At 46.2% G+C, this 23,290-nt stretch overlaps 2 protein-coding genes across 3 annotated transcripts in view; one reads left to right on the forward strand and one right to left on the reverse strand.

Moving 5' to 3' along the window:
* FANCM (FA complementation group M) overlaps positions 1–23,290 on the reverse strand; it is a 113,856-nt gene that overhangs the window by 46,302 nt on the left and 44,264 nt on the right. For both annotated transcript variants that reach the window (XM_073577775.1, XM_073577776.1), the window contains exons 5-8: positions 4,897–5,028; positions 4,240–4,372; positions 3,812–3,901; positions 2,319–2,414 (exon numbers count right to left, since the gene is read on the reverse strand). In XM_073577775.1, the coding sequence (XP_073433876.1) occupies positions 2,319–2,414; positions 3,812–3,901; positions 4,240–4,372; positions 4,897–5,028 (451 nt within the window). The remainder of the gene's footprint in view (positions 1–2,318; positions 2,415–3,811; positions 3,902–4,239; positions 4,373–4,896; positions 5,029–23,290) is intronic.
* LOC141091955 (heme-binding protein 1-like) overlaps positions 15,406–23,290 on the forward strand; it is a 37,386-nt gene continuing 29,501 nt past the window's right edge. Inside the window, exon 1 of the mRNA XM_073577766.1 lies at positions 15,406–16,043. Within this exon, the coding sequence (XP_073433867.1) occupies positions 15,812–16,043 (232 nt within the window). The 5' untranslated portion in view covers positions 15,406–15,811. The remainder of the gene's footprint in view (positions 16,044–23,290) is intronic.

Consider the following 23,290-nt stretch of genomic DNA (forward strand, 5'->3'; position numbering starts at 1 on the left):
CTTGGCCTCAGGAATACCTTGGGACAAACAGACGACAGACTTGATTCTAACAGACGTAAGCTCCTCGGGGTGGGGGGCACACCTAAGGGGTCACGTAGGTCAGGGTTCCTGGACGCCTCAAGAAATGGGGGGCATCTTCCAACCTGAGAGAACTATGGGCAGTGAGCAAAGCCCTGAGCCACTTCATTCCACTACTCAGGGGGTCGCAATGTCCGCATCATGTCGGACAACAAAGTAACGGTGGCGTACATCAACCACCAAGGGGGGACAAGATCACACTCCCTAATGAAGGCAGAAGACGACATTCTTGGCAGAACGGAGCAACACCTACACTGCTTAACAGCCTTACACATAAAAGGGGCAGAAAACATAGAGGCCGACTTCCTGAGCCACAATACTCTGAGGCAAGGAGAGTAGGCTCTAAATCGGTCCGTTTTTCAAAAAATAACGCTGCTTTAGGAGAAGCCAGTGATAGACCTCTTTGCCAACAAGCACAACAGGCAAACAAAGGTTTTGCTCACTAAACCCGAGGGAAAATCCATGGGCAGTGGACTCATTACACATTCAGTGTAACTTCAGGCTAGCTTATGCTTTCCCCCCCAGTGGCTCTGATCCCAACAGTTGTCAAGAAGAGCAGGAACGATCAAGCCAGGGTGATTCTAATAGCCCCATTTTGGCCAAAAAGGCCCTGGTTTGCTCTACTGCAAAGAATGTCCCTCTCCGATCCATGGGTTCTGCCAGAAATCCTGGACCTACTAGCTCAAGGCCCAATATTCCACGCTCAGGTCAAAGGATTCCATCTGACGGCGTGGAATTTGAAAGGTCGCTTTTAATGGATAGAGGGTTCTCCCCCGGGTTGGTGGCCACCCTGCTTAAGAGAAGGAAATCGGTGACGACTAATATCTACGGCAGAACATGGAATAAATTCCTACAGTTCCTAGGTAAGCCATTAGAACAAGAGCCCCCGATTAGTGCCATCTTGGAGTTTTTACAATCAGGGTTGCAGCTGGGGTTAGCGGTGAACACTCTTAAAGTCCAGGTATCGGCACTAGGAGCACTCTAACTGCAACTTAGCAAATAGATGGGTAGCCAGATTCATCAAATCCTGCCATAGGGCTAGGCCTAGCCCAATACCCAGAATAGCCCCCTGGGATTTAAACCTAGTACTAGAGGCCCTTACAAAGGAACCATATGAGCCATTACACCAGCTCCCCATAAAATTTCTGACCCTAAAGACGTTCGTTTTAGGGGCCCTTACATTAGCCCGTAGAATAAGTGACTTGCAGGCTCTCTCGGTAAACCCACCCTATACACAAGTTTTGTGGCCGGAAGGTTGCGAGGGAGGCAGAGACAAGGACCTCTCCTGCTCTGACTCCATTTTGCACCGCCTGCCCTACCGCTGGTCCCCGTTTAAATGTGGCCTCCGTCCTGGTGGGTGTCTCCCTCCCCTCCCCCATGCGACCGCCGACCGACCGCTTCAGAAAGCCGGCCGGCGTCACACCTGGCGCCATGACACAGTCGCCTTGTGCTGCCGTCAGCCGGCGCACCCACAATCCTCTGCGCCGCTGACGTCAGCGGCCGGAACACGCCCGCATCTCTCCCCTGCCAGACGCCTGGGGGATCGAGATGCGGGTGCGGGTGCGCGCGAGGGGAGGGTGCGGCATGGTGGGGGCTTCCGGGAGCCATCGGGATCCCACCTGCGCCCACACGTACCTGGAGCCCAGAGGGACACCGGGGACTGTGCCTCCAGCACCCGACGGCCGGCGCTACAGGTAAGGCACCTGTTCTTCCCGCGCTGGGATGGGTCTGGGTCTTTTTTTTTTTTTCCCCTTTCGCCCATCACAGCCACCGCCGACAGTGGGATTCCTTCCAGGACAGGAACCCAACTGAAGCAGGGTAGAGGTGCCGCCCCTTATATCTCAGTAGGTTCCTGTCCTGGCGGGGCGGATCCCTCTCTCAGGTGTGCTGTCATGGGTGAAGGGAAAAACCCAAAATTCATGATTGGATGGTTAAATTCCCCTCCTGCTAGATACCCTCGTAATTCTCTTACAGAATTTGTACATTTTTTTCTCCCACGGTCAACAGACATAAAAGGGGTTAAAATATGGTGAACATAGTATTACCGTGAAAGGGAAAGTGGTCAGGGGCTTCAGAGGCAGATGGAGTGCTTCTCATTTATCTTTATATTTTGCCATTATTTCTGTCCTGACAATTTAGCTTGCACTATACTCATCAGCAGGGTGTACACACAGCTCCAGAATGGTACACTCCAGAGCTTACGTACTCCAGCGCGGCGCGGACATAACTGACACATTTACCTGGTTTATTCCAGTTTTTAAAATGCTGGACCACAACTTCTTCTAACTTCTTCAGCTTTGGGTGACTGTAGAAAACCGGTTTCTTGACATCAGACCCTAGAAGAAGAAGACAGGGATTACAAGGCCATCCTATAAGAACTACAGTCCGGGGCTAGCCCGGCTGTGTAAAGAGATCCCTTTAAGATATCCTGACTGTTGGACCAATATCAATCCAAAGAATTATTTATTGTGGACCCCTTTAATGTCTTAAAGTCTTTATTTAGAGGGCTGTGGTGGTGATATCCTGTCTACAGCATGTGACCGCTGCAGCCAGTCAGTCAACTTGTGCAGTCTACCTTAGCATCTCCACTAGCGATTGGCAGCAACGGTCACGTATTGTAGTCACCCCTATGAATAATCAGATTCCAGCTGACTTCAGCCGCCACTAGAGGGAGCCAAGTAGATTACTGCATAAAGTAGTATCATTGAGCTCAATATATGAAGAGTCTGCAGTGAGCTCCCCATAGTGGTAACTACAGTAAGCCATAATTATATAGGGCGTCCGATCAGATGTCAAAAAGTAGAGCAGCGCCATGACACTTACAGGATTCAACTGACCCATTCCATACAGCATACACTGCAGACCAAGTGCAGCCAATCAGGAATGCTAGGACGAACGCTCGTTTTTCTGCACAGCCGAGACAGCTGATCATAGACGGGTATTAACTGCAGGAGTGGGATTTCCTGGGCAGCGAGGTATAAATGTATAGGATCACATCCAGGCACGGAGCCGGATTTACAATCAGATTAAGCCACAAAGTAACATCTTGGAAAATGCTGATTTAAAAGTAAGCTGAATTAAGGAGGGGTCTTGGAATAAAAACAGCATGGTCGGCCGGCTGTGAAAGCACAACTGCTCCTGCTGCAGGATATATTCCAGTGCAGAGCAATAGAATAGGACCTCGAGACGCTGGCAATGTCTGAAGAACCTGAGCGCGGTGAGCCTCCTCCTACATGTTGGCCCTTCTAATTACTAGGCCCGGCAGAAAGTCATCAACGCACACAATGTTACACTGGGTCTACTAATCAGAAGAGGCTCCTGGGATGGCGGACTACCATCATGGCCGCTGCAGACAACCAATATGGCCGCTGGACCAAGGGTCCTGCAAATAATTTTACTCAACTCTAAACTCCGAAGTAAAATTAATTATGGAGTGAAACATCAGAATTTATAGGCCGACGCAGTACATACAGCTCCAGACACAGCCTTTACTGCAGCACACAGGCATGGTCCCTGCATGGCCATTCGCCAAATAGTTTGGTCCATAGCCATCTTTTTTAATGTCTCCAAACATATGCACGCTTCTCTAGGTCGAGTATGCACGTGTTTTTAATAGGGATATGGCAGCAATCCACTGAAGTTCCCTCTTGATGAGGCCTATCTCCCACAAACGCAAATAGACCCCTTTCTGACTCTTCTGCCCATTGTAGATGTTGGGCCGTTTCATACGTACTGTTACTAGATGCAAACATGGACTCCAGATTCTGGTAAAGATTCATGAAGTCAGTATTTCTGCCAAGCTCGTTTCTTGCCCGACTCATACCTGTTGAAAAAAAAAAAAAAAATCTTATAAAAAGATCAAAAGCCATAAAACCCATAAAAAACAAGCTATTGTGATCCAAGCTGGGTGGGGCTTTCATTTTTTGGGCCTGAGAGGGTGCTACGTGACGACCATGAAACTCTCTGGACGGAGCTGCTATGTTTTTTGATGCCAGGTTAGCTACTAATTAATTTTTGATATTCATCTTATCTCAGTTTCCGAATACAGAGCTCCAAATCTCCTGCACAGATATCGAATAAAATCCTGTCTGCCTATTGCCACCACTAGGGGGAGCTTTTTTTGCATCTGCCTATATTATAGAGCGCAGTGCACACACTCACCTTTGGAGCCGTCCATTATGGAGCGCAGGTAGTAGAACAGAGAACGGGTTCCCATCTGCTGCAGCAGCTCGTAGCCGTGATACAGACTTATACAAAGTGCAAAGTCTCCCTCCACCACTCCCATCTGAGCCCCCTGTATAAAATATTAGAGTAGAGTAATCTGTGAGGGGCTGACAATTTTATTTTTTTTACATAAATTTTTGCCGAAAATGCATGCATTTATTTTTGCAAAAACGGCGTGAAAGTGCAATAAGGACTGCGCTTGCTTCTGGTGGAGTACAAAGTTCTTTATTCAGCCAACGTGTTTCCTGAGCCTACTGGCTCACTTCATCAGGGCAGATTACATTGAAAGATAATGAAACATTCTTATAGAGAAAAAAAATAAAAATTGGCGCCAATGCAGGGTTAAATGACATCAAAGGTCAAAAAAAAAAAAAAAAAAAAAACACTCAAAAACAATGAATTTTATTACAAACATAAAAACACTACAATAAAAGTGTATTAAAATAAGAAAAAGTATAAAATTATGCAAAAATAAAAATAGAACAGAGTGCTATGGATCACGGGGTAAAAAGTGACTAAAAAAAAAATATAGACTTCCCCAAAGGTGGGAGCCCCCTAAACATGACGATGGGGGACAGTGATATGCTCACTTACCATTATGTTAGTTGGGGGGTTCTTTCTGAACTGATCTCGAGACAGAATGATTTGATATTTTGTGAGGTTGGGGATCTCTCGTCGCGTTAACACACGGTTTTGTATCAGACGCCCGGCAAAAGTCTCCAGGACCTGCAAGAAAAAATGGGCAAGATATAAAGTGTGAGTAAGTGGGGAAAAATAAGATGAAATGCAACTTTAATAAATGGGTTTAAGTAAATCTGTGCAGTGACTGCAGGCCGGCGAATCCTGACACTCAATTGCCAGATCGAGGGGGGGGGGGGGGGGGTGTCACGTGATGGGATCTGGATACTGGTAGTCACGTGCCGGCTACATTCTCATCCGCTTCTCTCAATGTTCTGTTACAAAGCACAAACTGCGCTCCTGCTTGATCAGGAAATTGAGGGAAATCCTGACATTGGTGAATCCTGACAGTGCGCATCATGCACAATCTGCAGCAATGGAGAGCGACTGCAGAAATAAGTAACAAACGAGCCATACTCTCCACCACCAGAATCAAGACTATTTGTAAAGTCACTTTTTAGATATATTTTTTTGCACCAGATGTGGCCTTGGTCACAGAGCTGCTGTTTGTCTACACTGATACATTGTACCAATCTTTCCCTACTCCGCGTCTTGGGTTTGTACATGCAAATACATATGTTAGATTCCCTGTAATTTGGGGAATCGGTTAGTGATTATGATAAAAGCAGACATGATTACCATACAGTCCAGCATTTGTACAGTGCGTCCTCTTCACTAATTTCACGTTCTGCCATCAGTGTAGGGAGAAAATTATTACAAGCCAGAAAACAAAAAAATATAAAATAGTCTGAGCCTGTAGAGTGCTACATTAGCAAATAGAAAAATATAAGAAAGTCGATTACACGAGGATTTGTGAAATTATTCAACCCACTCGATATAAAATACAAAGACAACCACATATAACATATCCACCCATACATTATGAATGCTTGAAGAGGTACTTTCAATTACCCCCAAAAAATTGGTTAAATACCCTGTAAAAAATTAAATTAAAAACAAAAAAAAAAAAAACGACCCCTCGATTTCGATTCTGCCACTGTTTTCCTTTTTGTTCTGCGATGCTCTATTGCAAAGATGTTCACATTTATTGTTTTTTGGAGCGTGGCATGTGAAATCTCTGCTTGCAGTCCACCAGGTCGTTTCTTCAGAGTCTTGTCTGGGGGCGTGCGCGCTTTCAAACCCTCCCTGCCAATCGCAAGTCGGCAGCTGATGTAGCACTATCAGTCACAGATGCTGCCGAGTTGTGATTGGCAGCTTCTGGGAAGGGGAGGTGATGAAATGCCACCCCCCCCCCCTCTTATAAATGTGCCCCTGCTGTGCACTGTGTAATGGCTGTGTCTGACTGTGCAGGAACATGGTCTGATCATTCCACAGCTCCTCGGAAGGGTGGGGGGACAGAGTACACAGACATAGTATGGGAGTAAATAATTCTTTGTTTAAGGTAAAACATTTTTTTAAAAACAGGCAATGAAATGTTTTAACTCACAAAAAGAATAATTTGTCCGTGCTGTCCTGTCTGTATACTCTTTTACTCACCCCCCTGCCCAGGAGCTGTGGTATGATCAGACCATGTCACTGTACGGTCAAACACGACCATTACACAGTACACAGCAGGGGCACAAAACGAAGATTATCTCAGCACAGGAACATTTTATTTACACACATCCAATTGTGGAAAATATTATTCCAATATGTATCAATTAAAATAAACTTTGAAATTAACTTTGTTTGTGGGAAAACCACTTTAATTGAGCCATGGCTGATCTAATAAAGGCGAAGTGTAGTAAGAAGGTATTGGCTGGATATGGAGAGTATATCCCCCAGCTCTTTACACTATATAAAGTCATAAAGGATGGAGCCATTAGGAAATGAAAAACAAATGCCCTTATTAAAATAAAAGGAAGGCTTGAAGATTGCCTCTTACATAAACGCCCATATACTGCCACTGCCGTAGTCAATCTAATGCCTTAAATAAGTTCTTTAATCCCACAATTGTGCTGCTGCGGACGCTGGCGTGCAACGTTATCGCTCACCTGGCCTATAGGATCAGGGAGGGCTTAATTTATATTATGTGAGATTACATGGAGCGGGGGCCACATAACACAACCCTCCCACACAGGCCAACAGCAGGCGGGTAACACAATCTGCGTGACTCCGTAAACATAACCTACTTCCTAACCAGTTACCGGGGAGTACCTGCCAGACCGAAACAGGGTCATATAGGACAATGTGACACACTTAACAAGCAGGCAGTAAAGGGGTCCACAAGCCATTAATACTTAGTGTTCGGTCTTTTTTATGGTTGGGAAATTCTGAACTAATAGATCCCTTTCCTTTACATGGACAGAGCATCTCTCACTCTGGAGGAGTTCACTTGACCTTTAGGCTATGTTCCCACGTTAGCGTTTTTAAATGCTCAGGAAACGGATCTCCTTCCCAGAAAACGCGCGTTTCTTGCGTGTTTTTTGCACAAAAACCGCACGTTTGATGCGCGTTTTCTGGGAACATTGGAAAAGGCTAAAAACGCTCAACAATGCGGAAATTAATCAGCATGCTGCCTTTTTAGCCGCTAAGCGATTCCTGAGCGTTTAAAAACGCATGCATTGGCACAAAGCCAAAAATGCACTGAATTGAATAGGAAGCATCTTTTAAGCGTTTCTGCAGCGTCTGAGCCGGCTCAAACGCTGCAGAAACGCTTACAAAAACACTACGTGGGCACACAGCCTTACACTTACCGCATTTTTTGTGGCCTGTATCGCCGCAACTTTTACGGTCTGCTGCAATAACGGGCCACAAAAAGCTTGCGGAGCGCAGTTTTTTGTTTTTCCAATACTATGGAAATAGTATTAGGAAAAAAAAACGGCATTCCGCAAAACCGGAAGTCATGGGGCACCGCAAAAAAACTTCCGTTTGTTTTTGCGGCCCCATTGTTTTTCAATGGGGGCCGTGTCTGTACACCGTATAAAAGATCGAGCAAGCTCAATCATATCACGGCCGTACGGTACACAGCGCACCGTGGAATTTTTACTGGTCGATTTTGCGGCCCCAGAGGAATCTACTGGGGCCGCAAAATCGGCCCGCAAAAACACGGTAAGTGTAAAAGCAGCCTACAGTCAATCCATCAATTTGAATGGACAGTGTGTAATGCTTCATGTTACCCTGTGGTGGCACTGCAGGGAAAGAGAACACTTGCATCCTGGTTGCTCTATAGATTGCAGCTCATCGCTAAGGTTTGTTCTGTGATCAGGGAATCAATTCTACCAAAAATAGGCTTGTCCAAGCCGCGCTAAAGAGTTATTTTTAATATTTCATGTATACACAGAATAGGTGATAACAGGCAGATTGATGAGGGTCTGACTGTTGGATGGAGCCCCCATTGATGATCTAATTGGCTCTGAAATACTCTACAGGAATGAAGCAGTAGCACTATAATTTCATTAATTCTCTATAGGACTGGCGGAGAAAGCAACTTCATTATGATGGGCCACGTCAGCTCAGTTCTTGGATCGGGGTGAGCCCAAGCTGTTGGATCCTCACCAAACTCCACAACGGCGCTCTGAAATGTCCCATGAGAATGAAGCAGTGGCTGCGTATGCGCACCATGGCATCATTAACTCTATAGAGGACTGCCAGAAAAAGCCACTTCATCATGGTGGGGCATGTCAGAGCTCAGTTCCTGGATTGGGGTGAGCCCGAGCTGTTGGATTCCCACCAAACCCCAGAACGGGGCTCTGAAATGCCTAGTCGGATGTGAGCAGTGGCTGCGTATGCACACCATCACTTCATTCCTTCTCTAAGGCAGTTCCAGAGAAAGCAATACCCAATAGGGTATTTCAGAGCCCTGTTCAAGGATGGGTAGGAGTCCCAGCAATCCTGAGTTTCTGAAATGCCCAGAAGTTAGCACCTTCTGCGCATGCACTTCACTATTCTCTAAGAGACTTCTGGAAAAAGCTGCTTCATTTTATTAAGACACTTCAGAGAAATGCTTTTGCGATGGTGGTAGTCTGAACAGTTCAATTCCCACCAATTTCCAGAATGGGGCTCCAAAATGCTCCTGGGAACTTATTCATTCTCCTATGGGACTGCAGGAGAAAGGAGTTTCATTCCATCAGTACCAGTGGCCGTCCGGGCAGTTGGACCGCCAACATGGCTCTGAAATGCCCCTTGGAACGGAGCCACATCTGCACATTCGTGTGACATTCATTCACTACGAGATTATCAGATAAAGTGTTTTCATTCCGATGGGGCATTTCAAAGCTTGGTTCTTGCGATCAGTGGAGGTCGGACCCCCACCCATACATTTGCAAGTAATTACCAATCGTGTAGAGAATAATAATTAGGCCAGGGTCACACTTCCGAGTACAACGCGAGTCTCTCGCATCAATACCTGGCACGGATTGGAGTGTGTGGCTGCATGTATTTCTATGCAGCCGCACACTCCGGTCCCAAGTGCCAACGGCAGTGCCGGGTATTGATGTGTGAGTTTCTCGCATTGTACTCGCAAGTCTGACCCCGGCCTTAAGGGCCTGTCACACTAAGCGATATCTCTAGCAATATCGCTATAACGTCACTGGTTTTTGTGACGTTATAGCGATATCGCTATGTCTGAGTGGGAATAACCCTTTGAGTAATTCTGAAGAATTGAAGAGACGACTAATCAAAGGGATTATCCAAAGTCAATATTCGGGAATGTCTTCAGATTTACTTCAACAAAGGGAAAGGTTTTCAAGTCCTGGGTAAATAAAGGTTAAACCATTACTTAACGAAAGCCTTCTAGCAAAAAAAGGCATGATATTCCTTATTTTGACATCACTGCTTGCTACTACTGAATGGAGGCATCCGGTCCTGATCATGTTGAGGGCTTGTTACGTCATGCAGATTCTGCCGTGCACCTTGCTTGCAAGTAAATTGTCACCAGGGGGTGTTGATGCTCCATAAAGCTGCACTATTCTTCCTTTGGCGGGCCAGCACCCTCCAAAAATATAAGCATGAACAATGTGCTTGAAGAGTAGGTCTTGATGCATCAAATTTGCTGCACAGACTTTCCACAGTAAATCTGCATCTGCAATTTTTTTCTGCCCCGCTAAATTCAGGAGGAAAAACCGGAAACAAATCCGTGCTTTTTCAACATCAGAAACAAGCGTGCTGGGGATTAAAATATTGTGCATGGAAAAAGCCTACCATGTACGGAGGAGGAGGAGATTCGCCAGGTACCATATGCGTGTGCAAAAAAAAAATTTATACAGAAGATGATTATGGCATGTGAGAGTACCTTAGAGTATCCCTTTATGTTATTAAAGAGCAGTTTTTCATCAAGGGCCTCAGTTAATTAGGCAGAGTTTTTACAAAAAGAAGACCCAACATGTCCATGCGTGACTTGCACAGCTCACGGATTTCAATGAAAACTGCAATACATTGTTTCTCCTGTGGAGGAGCTGCAGGGAAATTAAACACACGCTACAGAGGATATATGGAGGTCGCAGGAGCAGCAGGACGCCCGGCGACTTGGGATTCCTTTCAAACAAATAGGGATGGTCTATATTTGACAATCCATTTTAATTCATATACTGATCAGGTTTGATGAACATTCAAGATTCCAGATCTGAAGCCTCCAGAATTATAAATGCAGCGCTGAAGTACAAAACAGGCAGTAAATCAAAATCAGTAAAATGCAAAACATTAGGAAGTATTACAAAAATGTACTCAAATTTTTATGTAGATTTTTACACCATCATCCATTACATTAAACCATTGAATATCTTGTGACTACAGCACAATCATAGGATGGGACATATTAGGAAGCAGTAGAAAAGTTCTTAAAGCAGATGTGTTAGAAACAAGAAAAGTGGGCCAGTGTAAGTTTGACAAGGACCAAACTGTAGTGGTCAGAGGACAGGTCTTGTGGGGTCTTGTTCTAGTGAGTGGTTAAACCTACCAAAAAGGGTCCAAAGAAACGGCACTGGGGAAAGGATCTCAGGACGAAAATCACCTACAATGGATCAGAACTTGACCATGGAGCAAAGGAAGAAGTGACCTTGTGGACAGCAGGTGTGTGCGCGACACTTATCTGGGGAGAAGATGGCACCAAAATAAGACGACGAGCCAGCGGAGGCAGCGAGATCGGTCGATGGTCTGCTGGGAATCTTTGTTTTGGCATCATATGGATGTGTCATGTACCATCCAAATGCCCCTTTCATGACAGTGGTGTTGCCTATTGGCAGTACCCTCTTACAGGAGATCATGCCCTTGCCAACGTGAGGACTTGTCTCCAAATTGCCCATATCTCATCAAGATCGATCACCTATGGAAAGCCGCACTGGGCAACTACGGAGCTATTGCTAAAGTTTTGGTGCCAGATACCATGGTAAGTCTTCAGGAAGTCTTCTGATGCCTTTAACACTAACGTAACACTGCACACAGGCACGTTGGTGTGCTGTGGGGTTCTTGGGTTACATAGTAATAAGGATGTGCTTTACATGGGCACAGCATATAAACATCTATGTAGGTCAGATAAGGAGCAGATCCATTTACATGTACTACATGTCGTCCAGATCTTGATGTAACTTGGCCTCCTCCACATTGGCGGTCCCGTTCTGTACCTCTGACAAGTGCCATGAATTGGGCTGAAAAAGAGGTTCCTAAAATGCAGGTGACGGGACCCATAATAAGTACCAATAATCTGATTGTCTGGGACAGTGGGGATCTCCAGCTTCTGAAAAAAATGACATCTCCAGACATAACCTGCTGGCCTTTAGGTACAACAGTTAGTCTCAGGTTGGAGACAGTTCTAGGGTAAAGGCAATTTTCAACTCAGTTGTGTCAGTTGTCGGGTCATTGGACAATCCCTTCCATCTCAACCTAGGCCAATTGTTGTGATCCAAGGTCACCGCTTTTGTGAAGCCAAGTCGTACCACAGAGCCAATGGTTGGACATATTTATTGGACATGGTGATTGCTAGTTATCATATAAACGCCCAGAGGTTGCAAAGGGACAAAGGCTAAAGTGCATTTACACTGGCCGATTATCACGAATAAGTGCACGTTCATCGGGTGAGATGATTTTTAATCGCTCTCGGCAGCACATCGTCCTGCATAAACAGGACATTTTTTGCAAAGAATAATAACTGTATAGGAAAACGAAATGATTTACTACTGGTCATTTTGTGCACATCAAAAGTGTGCTCTGCGTGTGTAACCAAGCTATCAAACGCCATCAATCAGCAATTAATGGAGAGTGTGAAAGAGCCCCTAGGCTTATCCAGGGGAACCCTAGCCAGTGGCATGCAGTTAATAGGGGCAGATAAAGCAGCTGCTATGGCACCCATGAGTCAGGAGGGCTCGGTGCTAGTGCCGGCTCCAGACACCACTTGCCCGGCATCACACAATCAACTTGGCATAAAGGATGCAGATACAGTAGAAAGCAATGATGGAAGAGGGAAGCTGTCCACTCCCTCCCCAGTTATCCTCCCTTGGTGTCTAACGTCTCAGGCAGCGGGCGCAATGTCACTTCATCGCAACAAGCTGTGCCAGGCAGTGAAGCTATTGAGACACGCTGCGAAGACCGGGGCAGTGGGGGAACTGTATAGAAGACTAAAGGGTATGCATTATACTATACGGAGGACTATGAGGGGTGCATTCTACTGTATGGAGGGCTATGGGAGGTATATTATACTATATGGAGGACTATGGGGTGCATTAAACTATATGGAGAACTATGAGGTTGCATTATACTATATGGAAGTCAATGTGGGGACCATTATAATTTTTTTTTTTGAGGGCTATATGGGGTCCATTATATTATATGAAGGGCTGTGTGGGAACTATTATAATATTTGGACATGGCTACGTGGAGGGCTATGTGGGGTCCTTTGATACTGTAGATACACAATGTGAAGGTTTGTGTGGAGTTGATCATACTGTGTGGAGGGCTGTGTAAAGGCCATTATACTGTTCGTAGGGCTGTATGGGGTCCATTAAACTGTGCCTGTAAGTATGTGCTCTGTCCATGCATGTGTTGATATGTATGCGCTCCATCCATGCATGTGTGCGTATGTATGTGTCTGTATTTAGGTGCTCTGTATATATGCATCTGTATGTAAGAACGTGCCTGTACGCATGTGCTCTGAATATCCATGTATCTGTACGTATGTGCTTTATGTATACATACACGCGTGTGTAACATGCAGCTTGTGTATGCATGTGTGTTACATTCTGTGTGTGTTTAGCTACCACATTTGTAAATACTGGTATGCGTAGTACAGAAGGGAGTCTATAGGTGTAAACATCAGCAAAGGAACAAGCAAAATGCTGCCTATTCGTCGAGCGATTGGACTGTTTATGCAGGAACAAAAATCGTTGTTCTCAGCAGCACATCACCCGGTGAGAACTGCAGATCAGCTGCTTATACAGTATATGATGCTGTATGTGGACAAATTGATCTATTAGTGATTATTCTGCCAGGGCTGTGGAGTTGGAGTCTGTGTTCATTTTGGTGGAGTCGGAATAACAGAACCAGGGCTGTGGAGTAAGAGTTGGAGAAATTGAGGAGTCGGAGGATTGGGTTACCAATGACACAGCCCTGGTTCTGTCCCCATCATTCTCCCTCAGCCGGTGTAAAGAGGCTGGGAAACAAGCACCGAAGAACTTCAATATTGACGATCACACTCGTTTAACGCCCTGAACTCGGTCCATGTAAACGCAACGTAAATGTTTCTGTGTGATGGTGCAATATGTGAGCAATTGGGGCCCACTTTGTCTAAAACTGGCCCTGGGCTTTACATACACTTTGAAGAGCTCATTCAGCCAACAGCTCTTTCGACCCCTCACCATACTAATACATGACAGAATAAGGTCTGATCCATAAACAGGTGAAGAGCTGCCGACAATATGGATGCTCTTTGGCAACAGAATGATCATTATCAACCAGGGCTGTGGAGTTGGAGTCGGTGTCCTGGAAATTGAGGAGTTTGATTCGGAGGTTTGGCTTACCGACTCCACAGCCCTGATATCAACAACTCTTGGGTCAATATTTACTGACATGTATATATAGTTGGTCAGCGTTTAGAAATCTGCCTACATAAATGGAGTTCAGTTCTTGGAAACTTTGGGCGACAGCTCAAAAAGGGTTGTATCTAGAGTTGAGCGACTTTGGTTGGATCGGGTTTCATGAAACAAAATTTGAGTCGGATGAAACTGGTCCGACTAGGGCAAAAAAAAGTCGGCGTTTCGTCCGAAACCCAACCCCAATGCAAGTCATTGGGGAATAAAAGTCAGCATTGAGCGGATGACATTCATCCACCCAATGTCGACTTTTATTCCTCATTGACTTGCATTGGGGTTGGGTTTCGGACGAAACGCCGACTTTTTTTTGCCCTAGTCGGACAAGTTTCATCCGACTCAAATTTTGTTTCATGAAACCCGATCTGACCAAAGTCGCTCAACTCTAGTTGTATCATCAGTTTCCACTGCCCCCGACTTCCTGCATGCCAGGGGACAGTGTGCTCCTGCTTGACTGACAGTTTGGACCAGCAGCACCAGTGCATTGCGACCCAAACGGAGAACTCGCCGATGATACAAGCAGAGATGACTTTGCCTCGGCAGCATCTGAGGAGCACAGGGGCACTGAAGACCTATTGGAAGGAGCCTGAAAGCGCTCATTTCCTAGCCTAGGTGACCAGCCACTGATGACAGACTGTAGAGGTGGTTGGTAACCTAGTCAACAATATTAAAATCCCTCCTTTCTCAAGAAGAGAGGATAATGGGCAGCGCTACATTGCAATTATCTATTCATGATCATAAAAAAAACTTTAAAAAGCCCAAGAAATCGGTGAACGGGCGTTTCTAGGAAGACTTGAGCCAATTTAGCAGCTTGTGCTCACCGGTTAATTGTTGATAACATAAAAAGTCCCATTATCGGCAGCACATCGCTCCGCATAAGCAGGAGAAGTGACATAGAAAACACGGTGCAGTGTAGGGACCGAATGATTGCACTAACGATCGCTGTCAGGCTAGAAAGTTTTCACCAGACATTCCATTTAAGGGTTTTACTTTTCAATATTGTATTGTTTTAAAGATAGGGGACGCCAAATATATATCCGGGAGCCGATCTAAATCGTTCAAAGCGTTTTCTTTCTTTTCGCCATTCGGATGTTGGTTTCACCTTGATGGCACGTACCCTCTCTAGAGGGCAAAGGCTGGGGCTGTGCCTGAACCAGGAAACTATTACCTAGTCCATTGTAGCTCACTTGTTTGCACAGAAATGACAAAATCCCTGGTGCGCAAGTATCAGAGTCGCCGTTGGTTTGTTTTTGAGCTAAATCTGGCTCGGCTTTAGGAAATGTCGACAATGCAGTCCGTATTTCAGATCTGGCACTGCTATGCTGGCAAAGGGAGAGTTAAAGTACAGTTGACAGCGCTTTCCTCCTCCCCCCACCCTGCTGAGAGCATGTGTCTGTGTATTTTCCTCTTCCCTCCCTCTAGGGCTTCCTGCACGCCTCCTATGAAGCTTAGCTCTTAAAAGCAGCTGCTGAGAGATGCAGCAAACACTGAAGTCCGAGCACTGGTAGAGTTAGAGGCAGGAAGGAAGGGGTAGACCGTGCTCTGGTGGTGCCCCGCGCAGCGCCACCAACTCTTCTTCCCTTTAAACTCTGCACGCAACTTTTCTTTGACCACAGTTGGCTCATTCACTCTGTGGAACTGCACTCTGGGTAATTCCAGACATAGCTCCGGTGTAGCCAAGTTCTTTCCCATATTACCGTATTGGTGCCGTCCTCATCAACAGTCATCTAGACCGCTCCCCGCTTAAGCTAGAAAAGGTTCTAGACCACATCCGGTCACCCCAGTATAGTTCTGGATTTTAGATTTTTTTTAAAATGCAACGTGAAGGATGTAGGATGGGCGGGGGGGTGCAGGAGCCGGTGGCTGCCGGGATGATCACCTTAGACGATTTGGACAACATGACGGACGAGCTGGGCTCCGACTCGGCGTACAACAGCAACGGAAGCATCGAGGAAGAAACCGAACCCATGGAAGACGGAGAACAGGACCGGCTGCTCAACTACTGGCAAACTGTGGCAAGAGGACATCAAGTTGAGGTGCCAAATGGTAAGGGGACACGGGGTCAGAATCACTGTTTGGGGTGTTTGACATGACTTTGTTCATGCAGCGCTCCCTGGTTCATGTAAAGAGCTAGATACAATCTTGTATGCAAAGACTAAGGGCTCGTGCAGATGACCATAGTTTCGGTCAGTGTACGATCAATAAAAACATCAGATTGCACTCGGACCAATGTTATTCAATGAGGCTGTGCACCTTTACGATTTTTTTCCCCTTTACTGGCACTCGCCCATTCAGGTCTATGGGTCCGTGGATAACAATGGACCGAAGTCGGATGACATCACAGAGACTGAATGGAGACCATGGGAGAAATGTTGCTTTTTTCCCAGTTCTCCACATCCGGGAAAATCGGATCCGAGTCTAATCAGCATAATTGGGCCGATTTTCTCGGATGGAGAACGTATGGCTGTCTGCACCTGGCCGCAGGCTGGAGTCACATGTTTCCTGACCCAAAACACTACAGCGTAATTTATGTCGGGCTAATGGGCTGTCCCCAGGCAGGAGATCTGCGGCCGATCCATACTAGTGTGAATCCAGCCGGATACGGAAAAAGTTCTGCAACTTCCTCATATGCCAAGTATCAATTTCTGCTTGCTGTCAGTGAATGGTAGCACTTCTGGCTTACAGATGGCACAAGAATCTTTAGCTTTGCTATAAATGTATCCAGACTAATCCATCTTCAGCTCAGGATGTCAAACTGACACATTGTAGCAAACTCCCAACACAGGAGAGATTTAGGCTGTTGGTGGTAGGGCAGGACCAGCTAGTAGGGTTTGGGTGTGAGCAGTAAAGTTCCCATTCCAGTGCCAAGGCATGCTGGGTGTTGTAGTGAACACAGTATTTGCAGATTATTGCAAGGCTCTGTCAGCTCCAGCGCCGGCGAGGAAGAGAATCATCCCCCAGTACAGACTTAAGTCTATTAAAAAAGGATTTACATCATAGAGCTTATTCACTCTGTGCTGCAGCCACGACCAGAAGTGACAACTGGCCTGTCTGCAGCAAGGACAAAGTGGCTTCTCTGCTACATGCAGGCCCATGTGATGGTCCATCATGTTAGCATTCTTGCCAAGTTCGATAGTACAAGGTCACTTGCAGTTGTGCCCAAAAGTTTACATACCCCAGCAGAATTTTTGCTTTCTTGGCCTTTTTCAGAGAATATGGATGATAACACCAAAACTTTTGATCAGGGTCATTTGGATGGTTTGGGTTGTCATTATGATTTAAAAAGAGAACACACAGAAGTTTGACAATAAATGGCTTCACCCAACCACTAACCCTAAGTGGAGGATAAGGTTTGGTGTTCTCATTCATATTCTCTGAAAAAGGACAAGAAAGCAAAAATTCTGCTGGGGTATGGAAACTTGAGCATAACTGTATATGCTCGCTTCTCTTTATATTATGCTCGTACAAGTCTAGGAAGTGGCGATATGAGGTGGTAAGAGGTGAAGATCGCACACCGATCACAAGAACAAGAGTCCCAAAGTCCCCTGTGTCAGCAGAGCGGAAGTGAACATGTGCGACCTCTCCAGTCTACAGAAGTGGTGGTCGCACATGCTCAGTAGAGCTCCATTCACTTCAGGGATTGTAAGCCCTCAGTTCCCGGGATCAATTACAGATGCCAGACAGTGGCTTATTCCTCACTTCCTAATGGGAACACATGAACACGCACTAAAGCTGACCATGTGTCAGATCGCAAGAAAAAAAAAAAAAAGTACCTTTCAATGCTAAAATAGACAGTCTGCAGCATGCGTGCCACTAAGTCTCCTTACTGTATAACTTGCTTGCCAATACCTGTCTAGTGTAATCTGTCTACAGGGAGCAGGTGTGGGCTCTGTCCCTCTGCAGGCAGCGGGGGCGGTCCCCTGTCCCTCTACAGGGGGGGAGGGTACCCCGTCCCTCTACCGTGGGCTGGCTCTGTCCCCATACAAAGAGCAGGGGTGAGCCCTTGTCCCTCTGCAGGCAGCAGGGGCAGGCTAGGTCCCCCCTACAAACAGCGGGGGTGGGCCTCCGTTCCTCGACAGGCAGCGTAGGTGGATCCCTGTCCCTCTACAGGAATCGGGGGTGGGCTCAGTCATCCAACAAGCATCAAGGGTGCACCCTTGTACCTCTGCAGGAAGCAGGGGGCGGGCCTCCGTTCCTCGACAGGCAGCGTGGGTGGACCCCTGTCCCTCTACAGGGATCGGGGGTGGGCTCAGTCATCCTACAAGCAGCAAGGATGCACCCTTGTCCCTCTGCAGGAAGCAGGGGGCGGGCCTCCGTTCGACAGGCAGCGTGGGTGGACCCCTGTCCCTCTACAGGGATCGGGGGTGGGCTCAGTCATCCTACAAGCAGCAAGGGTGCACCTTTGTCCCTCTGCAGGAAGAAGGGGGCAGGACTCCGTTCCTCGACAGGCAGCGTGGGTGGACCCCTGTCCCTCTACAGGGATCGGGGGTAGGCTCAGTCATCCTACAAGCAGCAAGGGTGCACCGTTGTCCCTCTGCAGGAAGAAGGGGGCAGGACTCCGTTCCTCGACAGGCATCGGGGGCGGTCCTTGTCTGCTCCTTGCATTTTAAACTGCATGTAGGTTATAAGAAGAGGTGGGATTTCAGTTCAAATAAAGGCAATGCGGAGATAAAAGGGAAAGAATGTTTCCACACCTACAGTGCTGGCAGAAAGCTGATAAATTGAGACTACCTACTAGTTACAGAGCACAAAAATCTCAGGACAGTTCCCAGATATATTAGGTATGTGCACCAAAAAGCAGTTTTATCTTGTTGTGGGAAGTAGGGAACCAAAAACCACACTATTCTACATGCTTTATCTGAAGTGATAGGGATGCTTGAAGTCAACAGAACAGCTTATATCAGGGTATTTGACATTATGGGAAACTATGTCCAAAGCTAGAACGTGCAGCCACTTACAAGTCTATATACACTGTCTGTGCTTCATTGAGTCATTACTCCATTGCTATACTGTGAGTGTGCGTGATAGACATCCCCTCACAGATTCTACCACCCGCAGCTTCTTCAAAAGACTGCCATGTTCATCTACTTCCCGTCCCATTCACCAGTGGATTGTTTGCTTCCATTACACAATTAATCCTGTATATGAATACCTCATTGATCACATCGAGACCATACAACATGGGACACCTTCCATAAGTCCCTAGGGTGGAGACCCCTCCAGGGAGGAAGAGCCCCACAACATTTCTAGACAAGGCAGTGTGCACCAGCGGTCCGTTCCCTACTTCGTACAGGTCTGATTGTTAGAACACATTCCCCTGTACACATTTCGTTACCCCCCCCCCCGTTATTTCTGCTGCATGACTGAGCCATTAGCCGGGAGGAACAAAGACTTTCCACCACAGCAGGACCGTACACACAGACCAGCTGCGGTCGATGGTCTTGTCCTATTAGATGAGGCTTCGGGACTACACCTTTAGTAAGCAAAGATACTAAACAAAATTAAAATAATTGGTTTTCTTTGACTATTAAAAAAAATTAAAAATTCTATTAAATGTTTATTGTTCCGAATCCCCGCAGCCATCACATGACACCCCTGGTCTGAACTGAAGCCTTCCCATACAAGTATATTGAAAAAGGCACAATACCTCTGCACATGCGCTGCAACAACAATCTTCAGCAAATGCGCATTGGTGAGCCGATATAAAAAGTAACTTTGTACACAAGTGCCAGAAAACAAGGATCGATTGGCTTCTCTAGATGGTATGGTGTGACAGACGACATGTGGCGAGAGAGCAGCAAAAGGTGTTAAAACAGGGGCCGAAGTGGAGAGACTCTTGTAAATAAATTTAGTATTGGAAAATCCCTTTAAGAAGGACCTGTCACTTGCTCAAAAACGACACTTTAAAAAAAAAAAACTGAGCTTTCCTGATTCTGCCGCTGGTTTCCGTTTTGCGCTGTGTCGCTCCATTGCAGAGATTCACATTTGTTGCTTTTGAAGCTCACTATGGGAAATCTCTGCTTGCAAACCACCTGAGCGTTTCTTCAGAGTCTTCTCAGAGAGGCATAAAGGTGCACGCTCCCAATCGGACGCTGCCAATTCCAGCTTGGCAGCTGATCTAGCAGTTTAAGGGTGAGTGCGCACAGTGCGGATTGAGCTGCAGATTTTTCCGAGCGGATTTGCAGGTTAAACTGCAGGTAAAGTGACCTGCGGGTTTACCTGCGGATTTACCTGCGGATTTGCCAGCGGTTTTCCCCTGCGGTTTGACACTTAGACAATGGAACAGGTGTCAAATCACTGCGGAATCCGTAGAAAGAATTGACATGCTGCGGATTTAAAACCGCGCGGAAAAATCCGCAGCATGTGCACCGCGGTTTTTAAATCCCATTGATTTGCATTGTACTGTACAATGCCTGCAGATCTGCTGCGGATCAGCAGGGCCAAATCTACTGAAGAATCCGCAACGTATGCACATACCCTTACAGTCTCAGATGCCGCACACATGTGATGATCAGCGTCTGGAAGGGGGGAGGACTGAAAGCGCACATCCCCCAGAGAAGACTCTTTAGAGACACCCAGCAGAGATTTCACATACTGCGCTCCATAAACATATGTGAATAGCTATACAATGGATCAACGCAGCGCAAAACGGAAGAGAGGTAGAATCGGGAGAGTTCACGGATTTTTACAGAGTACATAATTTTTTTGCGCAAGTTATTGGTCCACGTTACATTTTGATCACTTTACAAGAGAGGTGCATAAATAAGTAAAATGAAAGTGCAAATGCACACTGCCAAAGTCTATCAGTGGCTCCATGGACAGAATACAGGCTGCCATAAATCGCAGCCGTGACGTCGCCAATTTAACTCATAAGGAAATGGAAAGGAATGGAAATTGGCCTCCAGTTTTAAGCAAATATAAGGAGATTTCCTGGAGCGGTCTCTTTAAATAAAAGCCCCCCCTCTTGATCAAGCAAATCTAAAATACACAGGTTTTTGCTACACGTTCCTTCACCCCATGTGCGAGTAGAATCTGTGCTGTCCACGCCGCTGATTCAGTCAGTGGAGAGCACTTATCCAACCTTGCAGAGCATTCAGCGAGCGCTGCAGATAGCATTTGGGAGATGGAGTGCATTCAGTGACCTTGTACGCTGATCCTGCAGCCGTAAACCATGCAGGCCCTGAATTACCAGCCCAAGAGCCGCTTCCTTCATGTGCCAGCTGCTACAATAAGAGGATTTGATGAAAATCACAGAAAATCTCTTTGCAGTGTATTAAAGTAAACAGTGAACAATACATCGCAATCCCGTCCTTACATCTAAGGGAAATCTTACAGTGATTAGGTCTCTGAGAAATGAGAATCTGTCAGGCCTGAGAATATATTTATATAGGGGAGCAGAGAGAAAATGGGTCTGGATTACCAGATATTCTGCATTACTGGACGGTCAGATTACTGAGAGCGAGCAAACCCAACTTGTAATGGCACAATGGAGCACATAACCAGTTCAGCTCTGTTATATCTTCCCATGTTGCATGCACCATCACCATACCATCATGCACAGCTGTGCAGGTAGTACAAGCCCAATACCCGGGACGAATGTAGATCTCCTGGCTGTTTAAGAGTGCCGAAGCCTATAATCAATTATTCACAAGGTTTATTGTAAATAGCAGAAAGATACGCAAATATCGGCTTTCAACAAAACATTCACCAACTTCACCTAGATTGGACCAATGGAATTGACTACAATTGTGCATGGCTTTATATAAAAGGGGCACTGAGTCTCCTTATGGAGACCACCAAACCAAATGGGCACAGGGAGATTAATGGGTCAAGAGATGCTCCCTGGGAAAAAAAAAAAAAAAAAAAAAAAGCTTGCTATCTAGTGCCCCCTGTTGGAGAGAGCTACCCTAAGAGTATAAAATGTCCATGTCTTTAAGGCGACCCTCCACCTATCATACTATATGGGAGGATACATTTCTAATGTGCAGTGACTGTACCAAATGTGCTTCCTTTTACTGCCTCCATATCAGAAGTCAGGATCACATTGTTATCTGTTACATTGGCCAAATACAGTGCCTACAAGTAGTATTCAACCCCCTGCAGATTTAGCAGGTTTACACATTCGGAATTAACTTGGCATTGTGACATTTGGACTGTAGATCAGCCTGGAAGTGTGAAATGCACTGCAGCAAAAAAGAATGTTATTTCTTTGTTTAATTTTTTTTTAAATTGTGAAAAAAGTTTATTCAGAGGGTCATTTATTATTCAACCCCTCAAACCACCAGAATTCTGTTTGGTTCCCCTAAAGTATTAAGAAGTATTTCAGGCACAAAGAACAATGAGCTTCACATGTTTGGATTAATTATCTCTTTTTCCAGCCTTTTCTGACTATTTAAGACCCTCCCCAAACTTGTGAACAGCACTCATACATGGTCAACATGGGAAAGACAAAGGAGCATGCCAAGGCCATCAGAGACAAGATCGTGGAGGGTCACAAGGCTGGCAAGGGGTACAAAACCCTTTCCAAGGAGTTGGGCCTACCTGTCTCCACTGTTGGGAGCATCATCCGGAAGTGGAAGGCTTATGGAACTACTGTTAGCCTTCCACGGACAGCCTTTGAAAGTTTCCTCCCGTGCCGAGGCCAGGCTTGTCCGAAGACTCAAGGCTAACCCAAGGACAACAAGGAAGGAGCTCCGGGAAGATCTCATGGCAGTGGGGACATTGGTTTCAGTCAATACCATAAGTAACGTACTCCACCGCAATGGTCTCCGTTCCAGACGAGCCCGTAAGGTACCTTTACTTTCAAAGCGTCATGTCAAGGCTCGTCTACAGTTTGCTCATGATCACTTGGAGGACTCTGAGACAGACTGGTTCAAGGTTCTCTGGTCTGATGAGACCAAGATCGAGATCTTTGGTGCCAACCACACACGTGACGTTTGGAGACTGGATGGCACTGCATACGACCCCAAGAATACCATCCCTACAGTCAAGCATGGTGGTTGCATCATCATGCTGTGGGGCTGTTTCTCAGCCAAGGGGCCTGGCCATCTGGTCCGCATCCATGCGAAGATGGATAGCACGGCCTACCTGGAGATTATGGCCAAGAACCTCCGCTCCTCCATCAAGGATTTTAAGATGGGTCGTCATTTCATCTTCCAACAAGACAACGACCCAAAGCACACAGCCAAGAAAACCAAGGCCTGGTTCAAGAGGCAAAAAATCAAGGTGTTGGAGTGGCCTAGTCAGTCTCCTGACCTTAACCCAATTGAAAACTTGTGGAAGGAGCTCAAGAT

The sequence above is a fragment of the Dendrobates tinctorius genome, unplaced genomic scaffold (genome assembly GCF_039654945.1).
Source record: "Dendrobates tinctorius isolate UK_male_01 unplaced genomic scaffold, ASM3965494v1 ptg000057l, whole genome shotgun sequence".
In the NCBI taxonomy this organism is placed as follows: Eukaryota; Metazoa; Chordata; class Amphibia; order Anura; family Dendrobatidae; genus Dendrobates; species Dendrobates tinctorius.